Source organism: Uranotaenia lowii, chromosome 3 (assembly GCF_029784155.1).
Source record: "Uranotaenia lowii strain MFRU-FL chromosome 3, ASM2978415v1, whole genome shotgun sequence".
Lineage (NCBI taxonomy): Eukaryota > Metazoa > Arthropoda > Insecta > Diptera > Culicidae > Uranotaenia > Uranotaenia lowii.
The window spans coordinates 221,587,411-221,607,687 of record NC_073693.1 but is presented as its reverse complement, the minus strand read 5'-3'; the positions used below and the strand labels follow the sequence as shown (position 1 = coordinate 221,607,687).

The following is a 20,277-nucleotide window of genomic DNA, read 5'->3' as shown; positions in this document are numbered from 1 at the left end:
ACACTAACTTCATCGTCGACAAAGCCTCCAGATGTCTGGGTCTTCTTTTCCGCATGACGAAAGACTTCAAGGATGTCTACTGCTTGAAGAGTCTTTATTGTAGTTTGGTTCGATCGACCCTTTAACACGTTCGTCGCCACGTCACCCATATATGGGTGACGGCTCTCTTAAGCAAGGTTGCCGCTCAGTTCTGCCACGCGTTGTAAATCTGAAGCTCTCTCGCTTTACTTTCATGCTCTGAGATTTTTTTTGGGCGACGAACGTGTTAATATGCCTCGGCTGTTTGGTGCCCATATTATCAAAACGGCTCAGAGCGTATTGAGGCCATCCAACGGCGTTTTTTTGCGATACGCTCTCCGACAACTCAACTGGCACGACCCGTTCCGACTTCCCAGCTACGAGAGCCGCTGTCGTCTTATCGACATCGACACGCTGCAAGCCCGCCGGACCGCCACACGAGCCTCGGTCGTTGCGGATCTGCTCTCATCGAGAATAGACTGCCCCGCATTGTTAGAGGAACTTCGACTCAACGTATGGCCACGAGTTCTGAGGAATCGTGATCTTCAGCTCTTCGTCCCTCTCCGACTGAACAATTATGGGACCAACACAGCTCTAATCGGTGTTATAAAAACATTTAACCGCTACTCCGGGTACTTCGACTTTGACGTTTCGCGTGATGTATACCGAAGAAAAAATTTTAGAGTTTTAAGTTTAACGTAGATTACCGCTTGTATGTATATTGTCCTAAAATATAGTTTTCATTTGGATCAATATGTGATCCGTTGATTTATAATATAATAAATAAATAATAAATAAAATTGATCATTGAATTCTTTGAACTTTATCGACTCTTTAATTACAAATTGTTTATCACTTGCTAGCTAGATTCTGCAAAGGTCAGTTGTGCTAGTGATTGCTCAACATCGATGATGGAGTTTGGTCTCATATACTGTCTGTATGGTGGGAGCGCAAAGACAACTTATATCAAAAAGCCACACCTATGTACTGCCGCTGCCGGCAAGTCTGTCCCATATGCAAAAACAACGAACCGAGAAAAACGGCTTTAAAGATTTTTATAAACTTTCGTGGATTTCTCGGTTGAAACTTTACCTTTTCTACTTCTTTCTTCACAGATATTAAGATAATTGTTGTAGAATTTCGTCCAATGTGTTTTTGATTTGGAAGTTGTTGATGCGGAGGAGAAAATAATGATGGGACAGCCTTGCGAGTATATTTCGCATGCGGATTAAATATACCCGCAAAGCTGTTCCATATTTGGCTTTTCTTTTGTCAGTTGATCATTTGATTCTCTCTATCTGCGCTATATTATTCACTTTACTGGTTGTTTACTGATAAAAATAAGTTTGAAATGATTTTTTTGACATGTTTAGATAGTCAAAGATAAAGAAAGTTTATCGTAAGAATAGAGTGGGTCTAAAATAAAATGAATAACAACGTTCCATGAATAAAACAACCTGTACCATCATATTTTGGAAAATTTTTCGGTCGATTATCTTTTTAGAAAGACTATAAATACCTTCAAATTAAATAAATGCTGAATCAGAAACAGCAAAGTATCTTGGCTGCAAATATTTGATGAGAAAAATCAATACAATAAGACTTAAGCGTGTGCTACCAGGTACGCGTATTTTTGTTCATAGATTTTATGAAAGTCCAAGCAGCAAGCAACAGCATGACAAAAACCTTAAAAATATGGCTTTGTAGCTGACTATTTTCCATGTTTTACAAAGAACAATTCAATAAGATTCATGCGAAATTAAATAAAAAAAAAACAGTTTGATGGAATTTATCATTAGGCTAAACTTAGCTTGTAAAAATTATGGAGATTGTTATTTTTAACTTTACTATACTGTTTTATCTAATCTAACTTTCGCAATTTCAATGAATGCTTATTTTGTCGCACACATTGTATGAATATTTGTAAAATTAACGTAAATTATAGGAGCAATTTTGAAGCATTCTGTATAAATAGACATATGGGACAGCTTTGCGGGAATATTTCATATGGGACAGACATGACTTGGTATTTTTTTCATATATGTTGAGAACAAAGTTATGAAAGTTTTCAGTCTAAATTGAAGAACTAACTAATTTTTGAGAAAAACTGAAAAATGACGAAAATGCATATGGGACAGTCTTGCGAATAGCGGCAGTGTAGTTATCGGCCAGGTCTTGTCTACCGTCACTCGTCGCGAAATTCTACTTTTAAAAGTGATAAATCTCACTCTCGAGATTCTCGTTTAAATTTGGCATACATATACTCTAAGTTCTAATATGTGATTCGTCTGAGAATACTCCATTCTTCCAAGTCTACTTACTTGGCAAACTTCTCGTACACCTCCTCCAGCTCTGATCCCAAATCGGAATCGAAACTGTACCTGGAAGACTCGTTTGTTTCCCTCCGTTCCAGCAAACCATTCTGCTTCTTTTTACATCGATCGAACCAATCTCGCTCCTCGGAAGTGCTACCCATCGATCCATCGAGCACGAACCCACACGACCCTCCACGTTTGACACGAATGTTCTGATCCTTCGGTTGGGACCCGGTTACACTGATTCCTACCGCATAGCTGCCTTCCTCGGTACTCGCCGACGGTAGTTTATTGTCTTGTAATGCTTCCCGAAGCCTCTGAGCAAATGTGAATCTCCTTTCCGGAGTGTCTAGATCGTTGGAATACTTCCTGGCCCGCAAGCCATCTTCATCGTCCTCATCGAAACTATCGCGAGCGCTGTGAAATTCATCGTTGCTGGACTCACAACTGGAATAGGAATCATTTTGGATGGGAATTCGTAATGGGTGTCGGTTTACAGGGAGGCATTCTCCGGATGATCCTAGAACTATGAATCTGCCTCTGTGACCACCAGTTAGCACCCCGCTCGTCGATCCCGTCGAACAGTTCGAAAGAGCTCCACAAGGGCGTTCCGGAGAGAGCCACGATCGTCTTTTGTTGATGTCTTTTTCAAGTTTGTTCGAGTCACTGCTGGAACGTTTAGAATTTTCTGTAGCTTGAGTAATGAATACAGTTGTACACACATCTGGTGATCCCGGCGTTGAACCTTCTCGATCTTTTTCACCAATTGGTGATAGACGACCTTTGTTTGAGGTATTTTCTAGCTGCTCTAATCGGTTCGGTCGCTGCTTCTCACTGGGTCTTGGTTCCACCACAGGACAGGTTGTATTCTGTCTGAACGATAGAAGGCACTTGTTCAACTCTCGCAAAATATCATCCTCTTCGAACTGCTGCGACGGCAGGGTGCGATAGTTCTCCGCATCAATACAACTCAACGTGGTCTTTTTAGGCTGTTCTATCCTTTCGAACAATGCTCTGCCCTTCGGCTCTATTATCCGGGACATGTGATGAGCATTCTCTATCTGTAACGATTCGTTGTCTTCCAAAGCCTCTACGTATAACAAAACAGCCAATAGTTCGGGAAATGTAAAGAATTGTAACGATTCCTGTGAATCGCCAGCACTCAACGCGTCTCCGCCTAGCCGAGCACTCGAAAACACCGTCTGCATGGTGTCGGAGCTAGCTTTATCCAAACGTCCCTCGTGTTTGATTTCAACATCACATAAAGGTAACCCGCATTCCAACCAATCTTCTATTGTTAACCATTGTTTTCCAGTCATCACTTTTCTACTAACTTTGAGCGTTCCGTTCAGTACATCCGGATTGTCTTCCAGCCAATCGAAATAGTTGAGAAAGCTCCTAAATTTGGCCTTTTGTACGTTACTACTGTGAATAAAAAATAACATATTAGAAACTTTTCTGAATCCATAGCAAAGCAACTCAACTCTACTAATCCACTAAAAAAATGAGTAAAATTGAAGTCTTGTAGCGTCGGGTGAGTCTTCTCGGTGCGTTTTGGAAATGTGGAGAAGAATGCGTTACCCAGCAGGGAGGCCACCAGCCGGTAGCTCAACTCGTAGCAGTCCGTCTGCTGCTGAAGGCTAAAGCTGAGACCTCGCGGTGGGCGGTGCAGCTTGAGAGCCTTGGCATGTCGAGCAATACTCCGGACGGTGCGCTGTAGAAAGTGCTTCCGGTCTTCTTCGCCGAGTGTTTGCTCAACGTAGTGCTTCAGGCCCTCGAATACCGCGTGGTCCTTGCCATCGTCATCCGGATCCAGACTTACGCTGAAAAAAAAGAATAAAATGTTAGTTTGTATACTTTCTGAATGCAAAAAGTTGAAAAGGTAATGACAAATTAGTAAATCAGTATTTGATATAATAGGGTTTAACAACTTTGCTTATGTGGTATATTACAAAATTTATTCCAATTCTGCCTTTTGGTTTTTGCGAGCGATTTCTGAAACTTTATCACTTCAAATTACTCTGCTGAACTACATTTTGTACAACTTCCAATCCAAAAGGGCTACAGATCAGCGTACGGGCCCCGGAACCTGACACTGATCTTGTTCCAACCCTGAAATTGATCCTAGATTTAGAACTTTCGTTCTGGACAGCTGATCCCGAATCCTAATCATGAACCCTGATTCTGATCCGGTATTTTGATACTAATCCTGGACCATGATCTCAATATTGAACCAAAATATTGAATCCACAATCCTGATTTTGATACTGGAATCCTGATCCTGATCCCGGACTCCAGATAATGATCTTGAATCCTGATCCTAGATCATAGTTCTGGATCCTTTTTTTTTACAAGATGGAAATTAGACTTCAAACCGGGTGTTTGCTATCGTGAGTGGGTTCGTCCCAATAAAACCACTTTGGGCTTCATATGCATCTGTTTCACCCTATGATAGGCACTTATATATAATATACTAATGCACTTATACATCTCACCCTTTTGCTTTCCCTCTTTCTCATGTTTGGTCTTTCTCCTTTTTCCTCCTTTTTATTCTCCTTCTCCTTTTTCCTCTTTCTCCTTTTCCTCTTTTGCCAAATTCTGACTGGCACGTAGGCCTCCACCAAGACGTATGCCGATTAGGTAACGCTTTCAAAGTTACTCGCGCACGTCACAGCATCCACTCCAGTAAGATTTCTAACCACCATGGACGATTGAGAAACTACCAAGCTAAAATCCCGTGCCGTTCTGGATCCTGGGTCATGATTTTGGATCCAAATCCTAAATCTAATTCTACATCATGAAGTTATTCATGAATAACTGAATTTTCATGTTCCTCCCGAACAAAATGTCTCAAAATACCATACAAACTTTAGGCTCGTTGAGCGACCCCTTCCCGAGATCCGATCTGGCCAAATTTGGCATGAGACTTTGTAGGTACTAGGCCAAGGATCAATTTAAGCCTGCAGCGCATAACATTTCACAAGTTTGAATTTTCTCATACAAATTTGGGGCAGTCTATTCCTCATCAGATCCTCATGTTGGATTCTGAACCCTCACTTAAATTTTGAACGTCACCTCTGGGTTTCTAATCTTAATCCTGATTCTGAATCTAGATCTTTCAAGCTGATGTGGATTTTGGTCCTGTTCCCGGGTACTGAATTCTTGAACCTTTCTAACGATCCTGATAATGATCCTGATTGAATCCAGATCTTGGAACCAGAATTCGACTCCCGGTACCTGATCCAGGACTTACGATTCTTTTCTTGATCCCAAAATCTGATTCCGAATCCTTTTTTGGATCATGAAACATGATTCTGATCTTGCATCCTGATTCTTATTCGGATTTTGATCTCGGAAATACTGATCGTAAAACTTGCTCCCAGAATCAGAGGCTGAGCCTCGAAAAATCAGGCAAATCATGAAAAATCAAGCACATTGGCATCTCTGGTAACTGGTTGGCTTTGTCGTAGAGGTACCAGATGTCCTGATAAATCAGGATTTGTCCTGACTCGGATCGGAGCGTTTTTTCACAAACGGACCTGTTGTCAAAAACAGTTTGTTAGTTAAAAAACGTACGATTTTCTGGACCATTTCCCTGCTGCTAAAAGCAGCGTCGAAGACAAGACCTAACCTTAGACCGGGATTAAAAACAATTATCGCGACGCATCGTAGTTTCGAAACGTTCCACCGCGGTTTCAATTATAGCAACCATATAGTTTTTGATATGTCATATATTTTTTTGCACTGGGTCGGAAGATTGTTCGATTGAAAGCTGAAAAATGTTTGTTTCAATGATATTTTATATTTTGTTATGTGTTTTGTAGAAGTAAAATACAGTTATTAATTTTATTATTTTGCGATGGCCGCAATAATAAATTTGGATTCAGAAAACGAACCTATTTTGGTCCGAAATCCGTCTAGAAACGGACTAAGATCTGACCAATTTAAGTCTGAAATCGGACCAAATTTGGTCTGGAAATCCGGACCAATTGTTTTGACAGTTTGCTTTTCGCATTGTGTCGCGTCGTCCGAAAACTTGTGTCACCAGTGCACTGAATTGGTCCGAATTTGGTTGATTTTCTCGCCTGTTTTCAGACCAATTCACGGGTTGAACGGACCAAAATCCGACCGATTTCGGAAGACCAACCTGATATTTAAAACTGTCCTGACTTGTCCTGATTTTGGAAAAATGGTCTTGAATTGTATTGAATTGTCCTGATTTTCAAAAAATATCTAAACTGTAATTGAATTTTTAGTTAAATTATCAGGATAACGAACAAATCTGTAATAAAATAGTTAACTGATAATAACGTTCGGTTCAGCTGATATTGAAATGGTATTTTTCCATATAAACTGCCGGGAATAGATTCTGCTCGCCTCAGTGCATAAATTAAGGGGTCTAGTGCATAAAATTAAGTGGTCTACAGTACCAGTATTACGCCTATATTTATGCAATTTAAGCAGAATATGTGGTGTCCTGAAAAATACTGACTTTTTCTTCTTGTTGTTCTGATTTTTGACAAAACCACCTAACACCCCTGCTCTGTTTTGTTGATTTGATTTACAGATAGGGGGAAAGTTCATATAACGCCCCGTGTGGCAAATACGCGCCACTCGTATTTTCAAGAGACTGCATTTTAAGCCTGTTAAATACTACCAATTTGTTTTAATGTTGTTGTAATGTTGTTTTAATCATACTAAACTCGCTAAACTATGCTTTTATGGGTATGTTTTAATGCGGCCCATGCGCTCAATATAACGCGCTACCCATTAAATGCTGAAAATAGCATTATTTTTTACAACGGACAATTTTCAATGAAATTGAACAAAAAGTGTAGAAACTACAAAAAAAACAAGGAAGGTGCAAGGATAAATTTAGCCCGACTTTGTCAACTTTTACAACTTTGAAATTTCAATTAGTCCATTTTTATTTTTCTTTCCAAGAAAAAAGTCTTTTAGCGTGTTTTCGGTCTTCGGCTGTTTTCGGGTGTGTTCGGCTCTATGCTGCGTACAGATCCTGACAATGTTATAGGTACAATCCGTGGGAAGCACATCACTCAGATTTAAGCTTTTTCTCTCAGGTTTAAGCTTTTTTTTTTTTCAGATTTTAGCTTTCATATCCTATGCTCTCAAGGCAAAAAAAAAGCTTGAATCTTAGACCAAGAAGACCTAGACTTTTGAAGCAGTTTGATGGACTTAGCCAATGAAAACAAATATTGGTATTTGTAGGAAACACTTTCTAAACGATTTCACTTGTTTTTTTACTCGAAATGTTCATGGAATACATGGCAAATTGAAGATTCATTGAGATGGGGAACAATAGATCATGTTCTCTGTGGCATCCTGAATAGAATAGAAAACCCTCGTAGTCAGATGAGTGCGCTAAGAGTACGAGAGACTATAAATAGCGAGCAGCAACGAGAGCAGCGCACAGTCTTGAGAGAACAGTCGTTCAGTATAAACCGAGATTATCACATTCTCCTACTCTACGGAGACTCAACTTATAATTTCCCTGGTGTGTTTCAGAGAATCTCTACCGAGATTCGAAAACCGAGCATGTCAGTGATTCTCGTTAGAGAGATTGCAAGCCTGTTGAAAACAATGTGATCCTACAGATTTTTATAGCAAATGCAATTTTTTTAGGTTACCTTGGAGGTAGGTAGGATTAAAGCATGGATCACTCAAAATCTGGACGCACTGTTTGTTATTCCATAGCGCTCCTAATTGTCGGATCTGGAATGTTTTGACAGTACTTTGTTCGGAAATGTTTCCTCTATCAGTGCTGATAATTTCATTATGCTTCGTTTTGTTTTAAAAAAGTTACACGTGATGAAAGCTGCGGGACGAAAATTAATTTTGGACTCCCACGTCAAAAACCCGACAGGGTCGGGTTAACCTTCCAAAGCCGTTCGCAAAATTTCCGTACAAATCTATTTTTGATAAATTTGACCTGCAGTTTACGAACGTTCTCCTGGCCGCAAATATTGACCGATTTCGATGAATTTTAATTCATTGTATAGATAATTTATTCTAGTTTCTCAATATTGAAAAATAAAGTCGAAATATTTTACGAAATCACCAGTAGCTGATTCCGAATGAAAAAAGTCCCGAAAAAGAGCTCTTTTTAGAATGCCTATAACTTGAGACAGGTTCCAAATATTGCGCTGATTTTATAATATTTGGAATTGTCAAGAATAAATCTATCCATGGATGTATAAATTTTTGGTGGTCCAAAGGAAGTTTTGGCCGCTATCCCGGAACTTCCGGTAGAAAAAATTCTTACTTCAAAAAAGTCACCCAATTTTGGCTTTGCATTGCTGTATCTCGGTTACCAATGGATCGATTCTCTAAATTCAAATTTTAGTTTTTTTTCGTTAACTTTATTATTATTTTCGTACAACATAGTTAGTTCCTCGAAAATCTCAGCTGTTCAGTATATGGTAATAAAACTCACATCTTTTTTGTCATTTTTCAAACTCCCCCTCGTGTCGGTGGGTTTACGCGATTTTGTTAGCGTGATTTCTCTAAAATTTGAACTCAAATTGGTCACTTTTTATATACCTAGAGATTCATTAGAATCTCCTCTTTCGATTGACATACATTTTGTGTGGTGTTTTGAAATTTTGTAGCAACATTTTTTGAATTTACTGAAAGCTGCCAGATTTCAACCAGTTTGGTCCACGTTTTCAACAGGTTGGTGTACAAATCTCGCACCCCTCACGTAGCTGCGGGAGAAACAAATCCTGTAGCTCTCTTTTTGTCGCTCACCAAATCTACCACCCAACCCAGCAGCAGGAGGAACTGCCGTCTTGTTGCGTGTTTTTTTTTTCTTCGCGTTTTGATGGCTAGGGCAAATTTGTCCAACTTGCCAGCCGCGTGGTTTGTTGATTGGTTGTGCTGATGCTGATGCCTCTTTGCGTAGTAAATGTTTTGATTTTAAAATAGAGAAAGGTTTTTTTCCAAATTGAAATAAGCTTCTTGAATCTTTTTAGATATTTTATCATTAGAATTCTTCAGTGATACATTTGTTTTGAATGTTATCATGATTCTCTTCTGAATTTTCTGAATTTTAGAATTCTTCAGTGATACATTTGTTTTAAATGTTATCATGATTCTTTTCTTTTATTTCAAGCAGTGTCTACTGCAGGAGACACAAAATCTATGATTCAAGTAACAAATATTCTGAAATTATAATCAGAAACTTTAATCAGAAATCGGAATTTGAATCGGAATCTGAAATTAGAGTCTGAAATTTGAAATTGAATCTGAATCTGAAATCTGCATCTGAAATCTGAATCTGAAATCTGAATCTGAAATCTGAATCTGAAATCTGAATCTGAAATCTGAATCTGAAATCTGAATCTGAAATCTGAATCTGAAATCTGAATCTGAAATCTGAATCTGAAATCTGAATCTGAAATCTGAATCTGAAATCTGAATCTGAAATCTGAATCTGAATCTGAAATCTGAAATCTGAATCTGAAATCTGAATCTGAAATCTGAATCTGAAATCTGAATCTGAAATCTGAATCTGAAATCTGAATCTGAAATCTGAATCGGAAATCTGAATCTGAAATCTAAATCTGAAATCTGAATCTGAAATCTGAATCTGAAATCTGAATCTGAAATCTGAATCTGAAATCTGAATCTGAAATCTGAATCTGAAATCTGAATCTGAAATCTGAATCTGAAATCTGAATCTGAAATCTGAATCTGAAATCTGAATCTGAAATCTGAATCTGAAATCTGAATCTGAAATCTGAATCTGAAATCTGAATCTGAAATCTGAATCTGAAATCTGAATCTGAAATCTGAATCTGAAATCCGAATCTGAAATCTGAATCTGAAATCTGAATCTGAAATCTGAATCTGAAATCTGAATCTGAAATCTGAATCTTAAATCTGAATCTGAAATCTGAATCTGAAATCTGAATCTGAATCTGAAATCTGAATCTGAAATCTGAATCTGAAATCTGAATCTGAAATCTGAATCTGAAATCTGAATCTGAAATCTGAATCTGAAATCTGAATCTGAAATCTGAATCTGAAATCTGAATCTGAAATCTGAATCTGAAATCTGAATCTGAAATCTGAATCTGAAATCTGAATCTGAAATCTGAATCTGAAATCTGAATCTGAAATCTGAATCTGAAATCTGAATCTGAAATCTGAATCTGAAATCTGAATCTGAAATCTGAATCTGAAATCGGAATCTGAAATCTGAATCTGAATCTGAAATCTGAATCTGAAATCTGAATCTGAAATCTGAATCTGAAATCTGAATCTGAAATCTGAATCTGAAATCTGAATCTGAAATCTGAATCTGAAATCTGAATCTGAAATCTGAATCTGAAATCTGAATCTGAAATCTGAATCTGAAATCTGAATCTGAAATCTGAATCTGAAATCTGAATCTGAAATCTGAATCTGAAATCTGAATCTGAAATCTGAATCTGAAATCTGAATCTGAAATCTGAATCTGAAATCTGAATCTGAAATCTGAATCTGAAATCTGAATCTGAAATCTGAATCTGAAATCTGAATCTGAAATCTGAATCTGAAATCTGAATCTGAAATCTGAATCTGAAATCGGAATCTGAAATCTGAATCTGAATCTGAAATCTGAATCTGAAATCAGAATCTGAAATCTGAATCTGAAATCTGAATCTGAAATCTGAATCTGAAATCTGAATCTGAAATCTGAATCTGAAATCTGAATCTGAAATCTGAATCTGAAATCTGAATCTGAAATCTGAATCTGAAATCTGAATCTGAAATCTGAATCTGAAATCTGAATCTGAAATCTGAATCTGAAATCTGAATCTGAAATCTGAATCTGAAATCTGAATCTGAAATCTGAATCTGAAATCTGAATCTGAAATCTGAATCTGAAATCTGAATCTGAAATCTGAATCTGAAATCTGAATCTGAAATCTGAATCTGAAATCTGAATCTGAAATCTGAATCTGAAATCTGAATCTGAAATCTGAATCTGAAATCTGAATCTGAAATCTGAATCTGAAATCTGAATCTGAAATCTGAATCTGAAATCTGAATCTGAAATCTGAATCTGAAATCTGAATCTGAAATCTGAATCTGAAATCTGAATCTGAAATCTGAATCTGAAATCTGAATCTGAAATCTGAATCTGAAATCTGAATCTGAAATCTGAATCTGAAATCTGAATCTGAAATCTGAATCTGAAATCTGAATCTGAAATCTGAATCTGAAATCTGAATCTGAAATCTGAATCTGAAATCTGAATCTGAAATCTGAATCTGAAATCTGAATCTGAAATCTGAATCTGAAATCTGAATCTGAAATCTGAATCTGAAATCTGAATCTGAAATCTGAATCTGAAATCTGAATCTGAAATCTGAATCTGAAATCTGAATCTGAAATCTGAATCTGAAATCTGAATCTGAAATCTGAATCTGAAATCTGAATCTGAAATCTGAAATCTGAAATCTGAATCTGAAATCTGAATCTGAAATCTGAATCTGAAATCTGAATCTGAAATCTGAATCTGAAATCTGAAATCTGAATCTGAAATCTGAATCTGAAATCTGAATCTGAAATCTGAATCTGAAATCTGAATCTGAAATCTGAATCTGAAATCTGAAATCTGAATCTGAAATCTGAATCTGAAATCTGAATCTGAATCTGAAATCTGAATCTGAAATCTGAATCTGAAATCTGAATCTGAAATCTGAATCTGAAATCTGAATCTGAAATCTGAAATCTGAATCTGAAATCTGAATCTGAAATCTGAATCTGAAATCTGAATCTGAAATCTGAATCTGAAATCTGAATCTGAAATCTGAATCTGAAATCTGAATCTGAAATCTGAATCTGAAATCTGAATCTGAAATCTGAATCTGAAATCTGAATCTGAAATCTGAATCTGAAATCTGAATCTGAAATCTGAATCTGAAATCTGAATCTGAAATCTGAATCTGAAATCTGAATCTGAAATCTGAATCTGAAATCTGAATCTGAAATCTGAATCTGAAATCTGAATCTGAAATCTGAATCTGAAATCTGAATCTGAAATCTGAATCTGAAATCTGAATCTGAAATCTGAATCTGAAATCTGAATCTGAAATCTGAATCTGAAATCTGAATCTGAAATCTGAATCTGAAATCTGAATCTGAAATCTGAATCTGAAATCTGAATCTGAAATCTGAATCTGAAATCTGAATCTGAAATCTGAATCTGAAATCTGAATCTGAAATCTGAATCTGAAATCTGAATCTGAAATCTGAATCTGAAATCTGAATCTGAAATCTGAATCTGAAATCTGAATCTGAAATCTGAATCTGAAATCTGAATCTGAAATCTGAATCTGAAATCTGAATCTGAAATCTGAATCTGAAATCTGAATCTGAAATCTGAATCTGAAATCTGAATCTGAAATCTGAATCTGAAATCTGAATCTGAAATCTGAATCTGAGATCTGAATCTGAAATCTGAAATCTGAAATCTGAATCTGAAATCTGAATCTAAAATCTGAATCTGATATCTGAATCTGAAATCTGAAATCTGAAATCTGAATCTGAGATCTGAATCTGAGTCTGAAATCTGAATCTGAAATTGGATCTTGAAATTTAAATCTGAATCTGAATCTGAAATCCGAAATCTGCAATCTGAAATCTGTAATCTGAATCTGAAATCAATGACGTGAACTTTAGAAATGTTGCCCATCCATTAAAATATTAAATCTAAAAAGATTCAAGCAATTCCTACAACAATAAAGCATTCATTTCGTTATCAGCATCATCACAATCAATCAACAAACCACGCGGCGAGACGGCAGTTCCTCCTGCTGCTGGGTTGGGTGGTAGATTTGGTGAGCGACAAAAAGAGAGCTACAGGATTTGTTTCTCCCGCAGCTACGTGAGGGGTGCGAGATTTGTACACCAACCTGTTGAAAACGTGGACCAAACTGGTTGAAATCTGGCAGCTTTCAGTAAATTCAAAAAATGTTGCTACAAAATTTCAAAACACCACACAAAATGTATGTCAATCGAAAGAGGAGATTCTAATGAATCTCTAGGTATATAAAAAGTGACCAATTTGAGTTCAAATTTTAGAGAAATCACGCTAACAAAATCGCGTAAACCCACCGACACGAGGGGGAGTTTGAAAAATGACAAAAAAGATGTGAGTTTTATTACCATATACTGAACAGCTGAGATTTTTGAGGAACTAACTATGTTGTACGAAAATAATAATAAAGTTAACGAAAAAAAACTAAAATTTGAATTTAGAGAATCGATCCATTGGTAACCGAGATACAGCAATGCAAAGCCAAAATTGGGTGACTTTTTTGAAGTAAGAATTTTTTCTACCGGAAGTTCCGGGATAGCGGCCAAAACTTCCTTTGGACCACCAAAAATTTATACATCCATGGATAGATTTATTCTTGACAATTCCAAATATTATAAAATCAGCGCAATATTTGGAACCTGTCTCAAGTTATAGGCATTCTAAAAAGAGCTCTTTTTCGGGACTTTTTTCATTCGGAATCAGCTACTGGTGATTTCGTAAAATATTTCGACTTTATTTTTCAATATTGAGAAACTAGAATAAATTATCTATACAATGAATTAAAATTCATCGAAATCGGTCAATATTTGCGGCCAGGGGAACTTACGCAAACTCTCGGGTCATATAGACCCGAACAGCCTAATTACGGATTTTTTTGAGGGAGCACTTCCGGTGGTCACAGGAAGTTGCCTAGTACTACAGATTGTGTATATCGTGATTCCCCAGGGAGGTTTTTAAAATCAAATTTTTGCGATTTTTTCTCGAAGAGTTATGATGATTTGAATGTGCGCTTCGGGTCATATTGACCCGAACGACTTTGGAAGGTTAAAAAATCGCGAAATCTTTAGAAATGCTCAATTACGTCTCGTTGGTCAAGTGGTTAGCGTGGTAAGACGGCAATCGCTAGGTCCACTGATAGCATGGGTTCGATTCCCATCTCGGTACTGGGTGTTAAATGTTAATCTTAAGTTGTCTACGTCATTTATTCAGTCTGTAAAGCCTAAATCGGCTAAGACGATGTGTGTCTTTTAAAAATGGTCAATTCGACCGTGTACAGCGTTCTGAAGCGTTTCTGTGCGATGCATACTATCGATCGGCAGGTTCATACCAAGCGTCATAGTGGAACTAAGGATCGGAAACTAAATTTTAATGTGTTGAAAACGATCAAGGCAAACCCAGGGCAGTCGAACTATGACATCGCCAAGAAATTCAATGCCGGATTCGTCTGTGCAAAGGAATACGATCGGCATTGAAGCAGAATATAGGGGAAAAGTTCATATAACGCCCCATGTGGCTAATATGCGCCACCCTTGTTTTGACGAATCTGAAACATTTTAAGCCTGCAAAATATTACCAATTTGTTTTAAATTCTGTGATTGGTCATGGCAAGTATGAATTTTTCCTTATAATGCCCCTGTGTCGTGATAATTTCACAATTTATGTTTTTCTTCAATTCGATCTAATTTCTAAAACACTTTCAATAAGGGGGCATCCATAAATTACGTAACGCTCCTAGGGGGGAGGGAGTAAGCTCGATCGTTACGAATTGAGACACAGGGGAAGGGGGGAGGTATGCTCATCGTTACGTAACGATTTTTTCCTTAAAAATTTAAGTTTCATTGCAGCTATTTTTATGTCATGCAATTTTGGCAGAATGATATATGCAAACCAAAATCAGCATCAAATTTGTGAGCTTCAATATGTTTGAAACTGGATTGTAACCTTTCCTGTTTAAAGATTCTTAGATAGATTCCTTAAAATGTGTATTGAATATCCGTGAAATAACCGTTGGAAAACCGAATATTGGGTACATTTATCCCCAAGAACTCAATTTAACCTTAAGACGGAAATTTTACTTTTTTTTCAATTGATTAAAAAAAGTGCAATTTTTATTATTCCGAAGAATATTACTAAGTAGAGTATATTTTGCGTAACAAGTTATGCATTTTGAACAAAATTAAGAAAACAAGGTAAATCATCAGTTTACAAGCACAGAGCAACTCGTAATAAGACATTTAATTTATTTTATCAGAGAATTATCATCAATTAGTACTAAGAAACGATTCTGATCAATATTAATTCCGTTTTAAAGAACGTTAAAAAAATTTAAAATCTTTTTTTGACCTTCGTAAATCAGTATTTAAAAACATGAGAAAAGGGGGTGTCAAAAAAGTGCATATTTTGCGTTACGTAATTTATGGATTCCACCTAAGGTGTCACCAAGCAGAGAAGAACGAATAAGACAATATTTTCTGACACATCGATAGAGGAGAATCTTAACTATGATTTTATACTAAAAAATCTTACTGAACTCGCTAAGATATGCTTTTTATGGGTATGTTCTATCACGGCCCATGCGCTCGTTATAACGCGCCAATCGTAATAGGCTGAAAATAGCATTAATTTTTCAAAAAGGCCAATTTTCATTGAAAATGAACAAAAAGTCTAAAACCATATTTTGAGCGTTAATTCAGCCTAAAAAATCTACTTTTCATTTTTTTGAAATTTTAATTAGTCCATTTTGATTTTCTTTTCAGTCGAAGTGTCTGTAAGTATTGGTGTGTTTTCGGTCTTCGGCTGCTTTCGGGTGCGTTCGGCTGCTAGGCGCGTATTGAATACACAGCGGCGCGTATTTGTAAGGCAGTTTTGTTCTGTGGCTTTGAATATGGTTTTTAAAAATCTAGTTTTTGAAGCAACTATAGCTTTTTGAGTAATAAAAATCAAAGGCATTTGAAGAAAACACTTTTCTTCAACGATTACACCCATTCTTAACACAATTTGAACGTGGAATACATAGAAAATCAGCGATTCGCATAATAGGGCATGTAGTAGCCAACGGACGTGCCTGGAAGTTATACAACAAGGTTCAAACAAAGTACGACGGATGCATCCTCATGGATGACGAAACGTACGTGAAGATGGAATTTGGGCGGCTTCCTGGCCAAAAATTTTACAAAGCCATTGGTCGGGGTCATGTTCCCGCCAAGTTCAAATTCGTTTTTGCTGATAAGTTTGCAAGAAAGTGTTTGATCTGGAAAGTTATTTGCAGCTGCGGACGAAAAACCCCGGTTTTTGTGAAAAACAAGACAAAATGTACGAGGAGGAGTGCCTGAAAAACGTTTTTTTTTCCGTACATTAGATCTCACAAAGGACCAGTAAAGTTTTCGCCAGATTTGGCAAGCCACTACAGCAAAGAGGTACTACATTGCTATCAAGACAACGGGGTGGATTTTGTCGAAAAGGACATCAACCAACCAAACTGCCCTCAATTCCACTCTATCGAATTTTTTTTTTTTTTGGCAATTGTCAAGTAGAAGATGAAGAAGAATGGTAGGACGACTCGGAATGCAACAGAGATGCAGAAATTGTGGAACAAAATGGCCGCTGAGGTCAGCGAATAGGGTGTCCAAACTATGATGAGGGATACTTGACGAAAAGCTCGAAATTTCATCAAAACAACATCGTAATATTTTTTAAAATTATTTTTCCTTTAAAGTGCAATAAAAACCCTACATTTTGTGTGCAAAACACCTTTTTTTTCGTTTACATAGCTCCGAGATAGACCCTTTTCAATGCGTCCAGATTTTCTGTGATCCATGCTTTATTATTTTTAAAAGTTCAGAGGGATCTGTACTCTGGGCCAGGAGCCACATAAATCGAGAGAACTTATTTGTTTGCGTTGTAACAAACTAGGTAAGGCTTAAGTTTTTTTTAAATAGGATGTCTTTTAAAGTAACACCATTAAACGAATCTATGTATGAAAAACCCGTATGAAGTATACGTAAAAAAGGAATAATTTTATTCAATGTTTTACGTGCAAGCTCTCTAGAAATTGATCTGCGCTTCCTTCGCAGTAATTGAACGAAAAGATTCCTTCGACTATCCTAATATGTTCGAATGAAATCGAAAAACATAACCTATCGTTTTGATGCCTGCCGAAAAAGCCAGAAACACATAAACGTGTGAAATCATTTGACTAATCCTATTAACGCAAAACGTGCGTTGTTGTTAAATGGTTCCTAACGTGGAGCTTCCCTCATGTTATGCATGCTTATTTGGAGTCTTAAAATGTTGTTCTCTTTTCAAGCATTTTTAATACTCACTTGCATAGTTCGTGCAGCTTCTGCATCACCTCCAGGATGACTTCCAGGGTGGGCGTTTCTTCGATCTGCGCCAGCTTCTTCTGTACGTTGGACCACCAGGGCAGATCGCAAGGTAACATCACTAGCGCCATGGTGCATCGGATATTTCTGCTCCTCACTCAATCGCTTCGGCTCCAAGAATTTACGTTTTTGATCCAATTCAATCACTTTCCTCGAGGTAGCTGCTCAAGCCATGGGAAGCCCTGTGAAGTAGTGACAAATAATTCATTACAATCCGGGAGCCAACATGTGCTGCCAATGAATGTGTTGTTATTCTGCATAGCATGTCACGCGCGTACCATGAACTCAAGTGATCGATTAACTTTTGCTCACAACCAGCAATTATCCCAAAGGTTTATTATTCAAATTCGCCCCCTTTTTACGAGTTCAGCCATACCTACTCAACTTCGGCTCACTACTTTCGCTGGTTAGTCGACTGTAGACTACCTATTTTATTTTCCCTCTGTTGAAAAAACCAAATAAAATAAAAAAGAAAACGAGCTGCTATTGAAGCGTTGCACGCCATTTCAACGCCTCCTTCCTGGTTTAATTTGTTTTGTTCATTGGGAAAATATATGTACCTAGGTACCAAGTCCGACACACGTGTCCTTTAAATAGAACAAACATAGTTCTGTGAATGGGGCGACGCCGCTTTCGGCTTCCTGCAACCATTAGCATAATGGTTGCAATTTTTTAGCACTATCGATGTAATGATTTCCTACGTGTTTCTTTGAAGGTCATGGCTTAACAACTCATGATTATCCAAATAGAAGCAAAGTAAGATCTGTCAAAAGTTGAGTGAAGTTTAAGCTGCACCTCACTCGCGTTTCCGTCGCCTATTACTCAAGTAATCAGACGTCACATAATTACTTATATCTGTTTATAAAAGATAACATTTGGCAGAATAAAAGGTAATCCAGAGAAACAATTTGTTTTTTCCGTAAGTGGTTCATTTGGACAACTTATCCAAAAAATTATCGTAGAACATGTGTGTGCATTTGACTATCGTATTTTCTAAAGAGGGATGAATCATCCGCACAGGATGAAAATCCCAGAAAAAGAAAAGAAGAAGAAAGAAGTATTTTCTAAAGCACTTTCTCGAATTAATTTTGAATCATTCGGAATTTCTTTGTAAATGTAATATTGTCGTATGTAACATGTTCAATTGAGCTCTTTACATCTGACAGTAAACATAGGACGGATTAGTTATTCGCAAAAAAGACCAGTGATAAGAACAAAATTGAGCTACATAAAAATATTATGCCGTGAATCTAGGTACATTATTATTCTATCACAGATGGTTGCGTTAGTTAGGTATTAAAAATGAAGTTTTCGAACCAAACAAACATAATAGTTTAACATTGTTATTCAAATTTAGTTGTCAAGCTTGTCAATATACATACATATCGAGTATTATTTCTCGTTTTTATTCAGATTCCTTGTTTTACTTGATTTTATTCTTGGGAGAGCAACTGCACTCAAAATTCAGCCTTTACTCTAATAATGAGTTCTCAATATTTCAACGTAATTGGCATCAAACAAAGGGGAGATAAAAGGAAATCGGAAAATCGAAATATTCACTTTTTTGAATAATTAAAAAAATGTATAACACGTCGAAACCTAGCGTTGGTTCAAAAACTTTCTTTGTCAAAAATCGTGTTTACAATTTAAAAAATCCAGTAAGAGAGAAAGAAAGGCGAGAGGTAATCCGGATCATCAAAACTTAGATTTTTCGATTTTCTTCGCTCCCTCCTTTTGTAATTTTTGAGGGTAAAAAAAACTGAAACTTTGAGCGCTTTTTGGCACCTCTAAATCAAGTCCGATTGAGCTGAAATTTTGCACAGGTCAGTTTTTTTTGGGTTAATCTTCAAAATGTGTAAGGTCCCAAAGCCGGATTCAAGGGGGTGGGGGGGTTGATCGATGACAATTATCCCCCCCCCCCCCCCCGTCTAAGGGGCTCCCGAGGAAAAAAAATAGACAATACTGCTTTAAACTAGTAAAAAGCAAACCCTGTTCAAAAAAATCAAGATGAAGGCTAGATAAAACACCTTAAAACACGTCATCAGCTACAATAAAAATTACTTAAAAAAATTAAGCTTTATTTTATTTTTCTACATATATATTTTTATTAATAATGGGAAATAAATCCAGAAAACTACAGATTTTTTTTACAATTTTCGGGAAACCGGACGTAGTTTGCTTTACATCACTATGAAAATCCGGGCATGTTCAAAAAAAATCCGGAGGATTCAGTACGCTAACCCTACGTTAAGAAACACATAGCTTTTTCTTTGAGTAAAGAATATATTGAAGGAGTTTCTGGTGAATCAAACACTTTATTTTGATTATGAGATATTCAAAACTCATGATAATTTTTAATAGCTTTAAAGGCGGATGGAATAACTTTTTCTCAGCTTTGTCTGAATTTGTATAATTACATCGAACAGTTTTCGGATGTAAAATTTCATTACATATTAAGGTTTAGAATAAAACAGCATCTTCCATTTTCAATTACAAGTACAACTTTAAAGTTTTACAGATTTTGTTAAAAATTCTATAAATATGCGACTTATGGAGATATTCATGTTTTTTTGAATTAGCTAATAGACGTTGTTATAAACATTCCTGAATTCCATCCGGGTCGATCCCGAGTAAATTGAAATTTAAAAAAAAAAGAAATTGCATAAAACTTTTAAAATTTAAAGTTATCTTGAACTTTTCAGAGAATAACCGTGTACCGTGTAAAATTAAT

At 36.7% G+C, this 20,277-nt stretch overlaps 1 protein-coding gene across 3 annotated transcripts in view; it reads right to left on the bottom strand.

Annotated features, from left to right (window-relative positions):
• The window catches only part of LOC129755186 (uncharacterized), a 47,087-nt gene that overhangs the window by 7,095 nt on the left and 19,715 nt on the right, over nt 1-20,277 (bottom strand). For 2 of the 3 annotated variants that reach the window (XM_055751556.1, XM_055751554.1), the window contains 3 exons: nt 17,487-17,728; nt 3,818-4,156; nt 2,340-3,758 (listed from right to left, as the gene is read on the bottom strand). In XM_055751556.1, the coding sequence (XP_055607531.1) occupies nt 2,340-3,758; nt 3,818-4,156; nt 17,487-17,617 (1,889 nt within the window). In that variant the 5' untranslated portion in view covers nt 17,618-17,728. The remainder of the gene's footprint in view (nt 1-2,339; nt 3,759-3,817; nt 4,157-17,486; nt 17,729-20,277) is intronic. The other variant, XM_055751555.1, reaches the window with a different exon arrangement.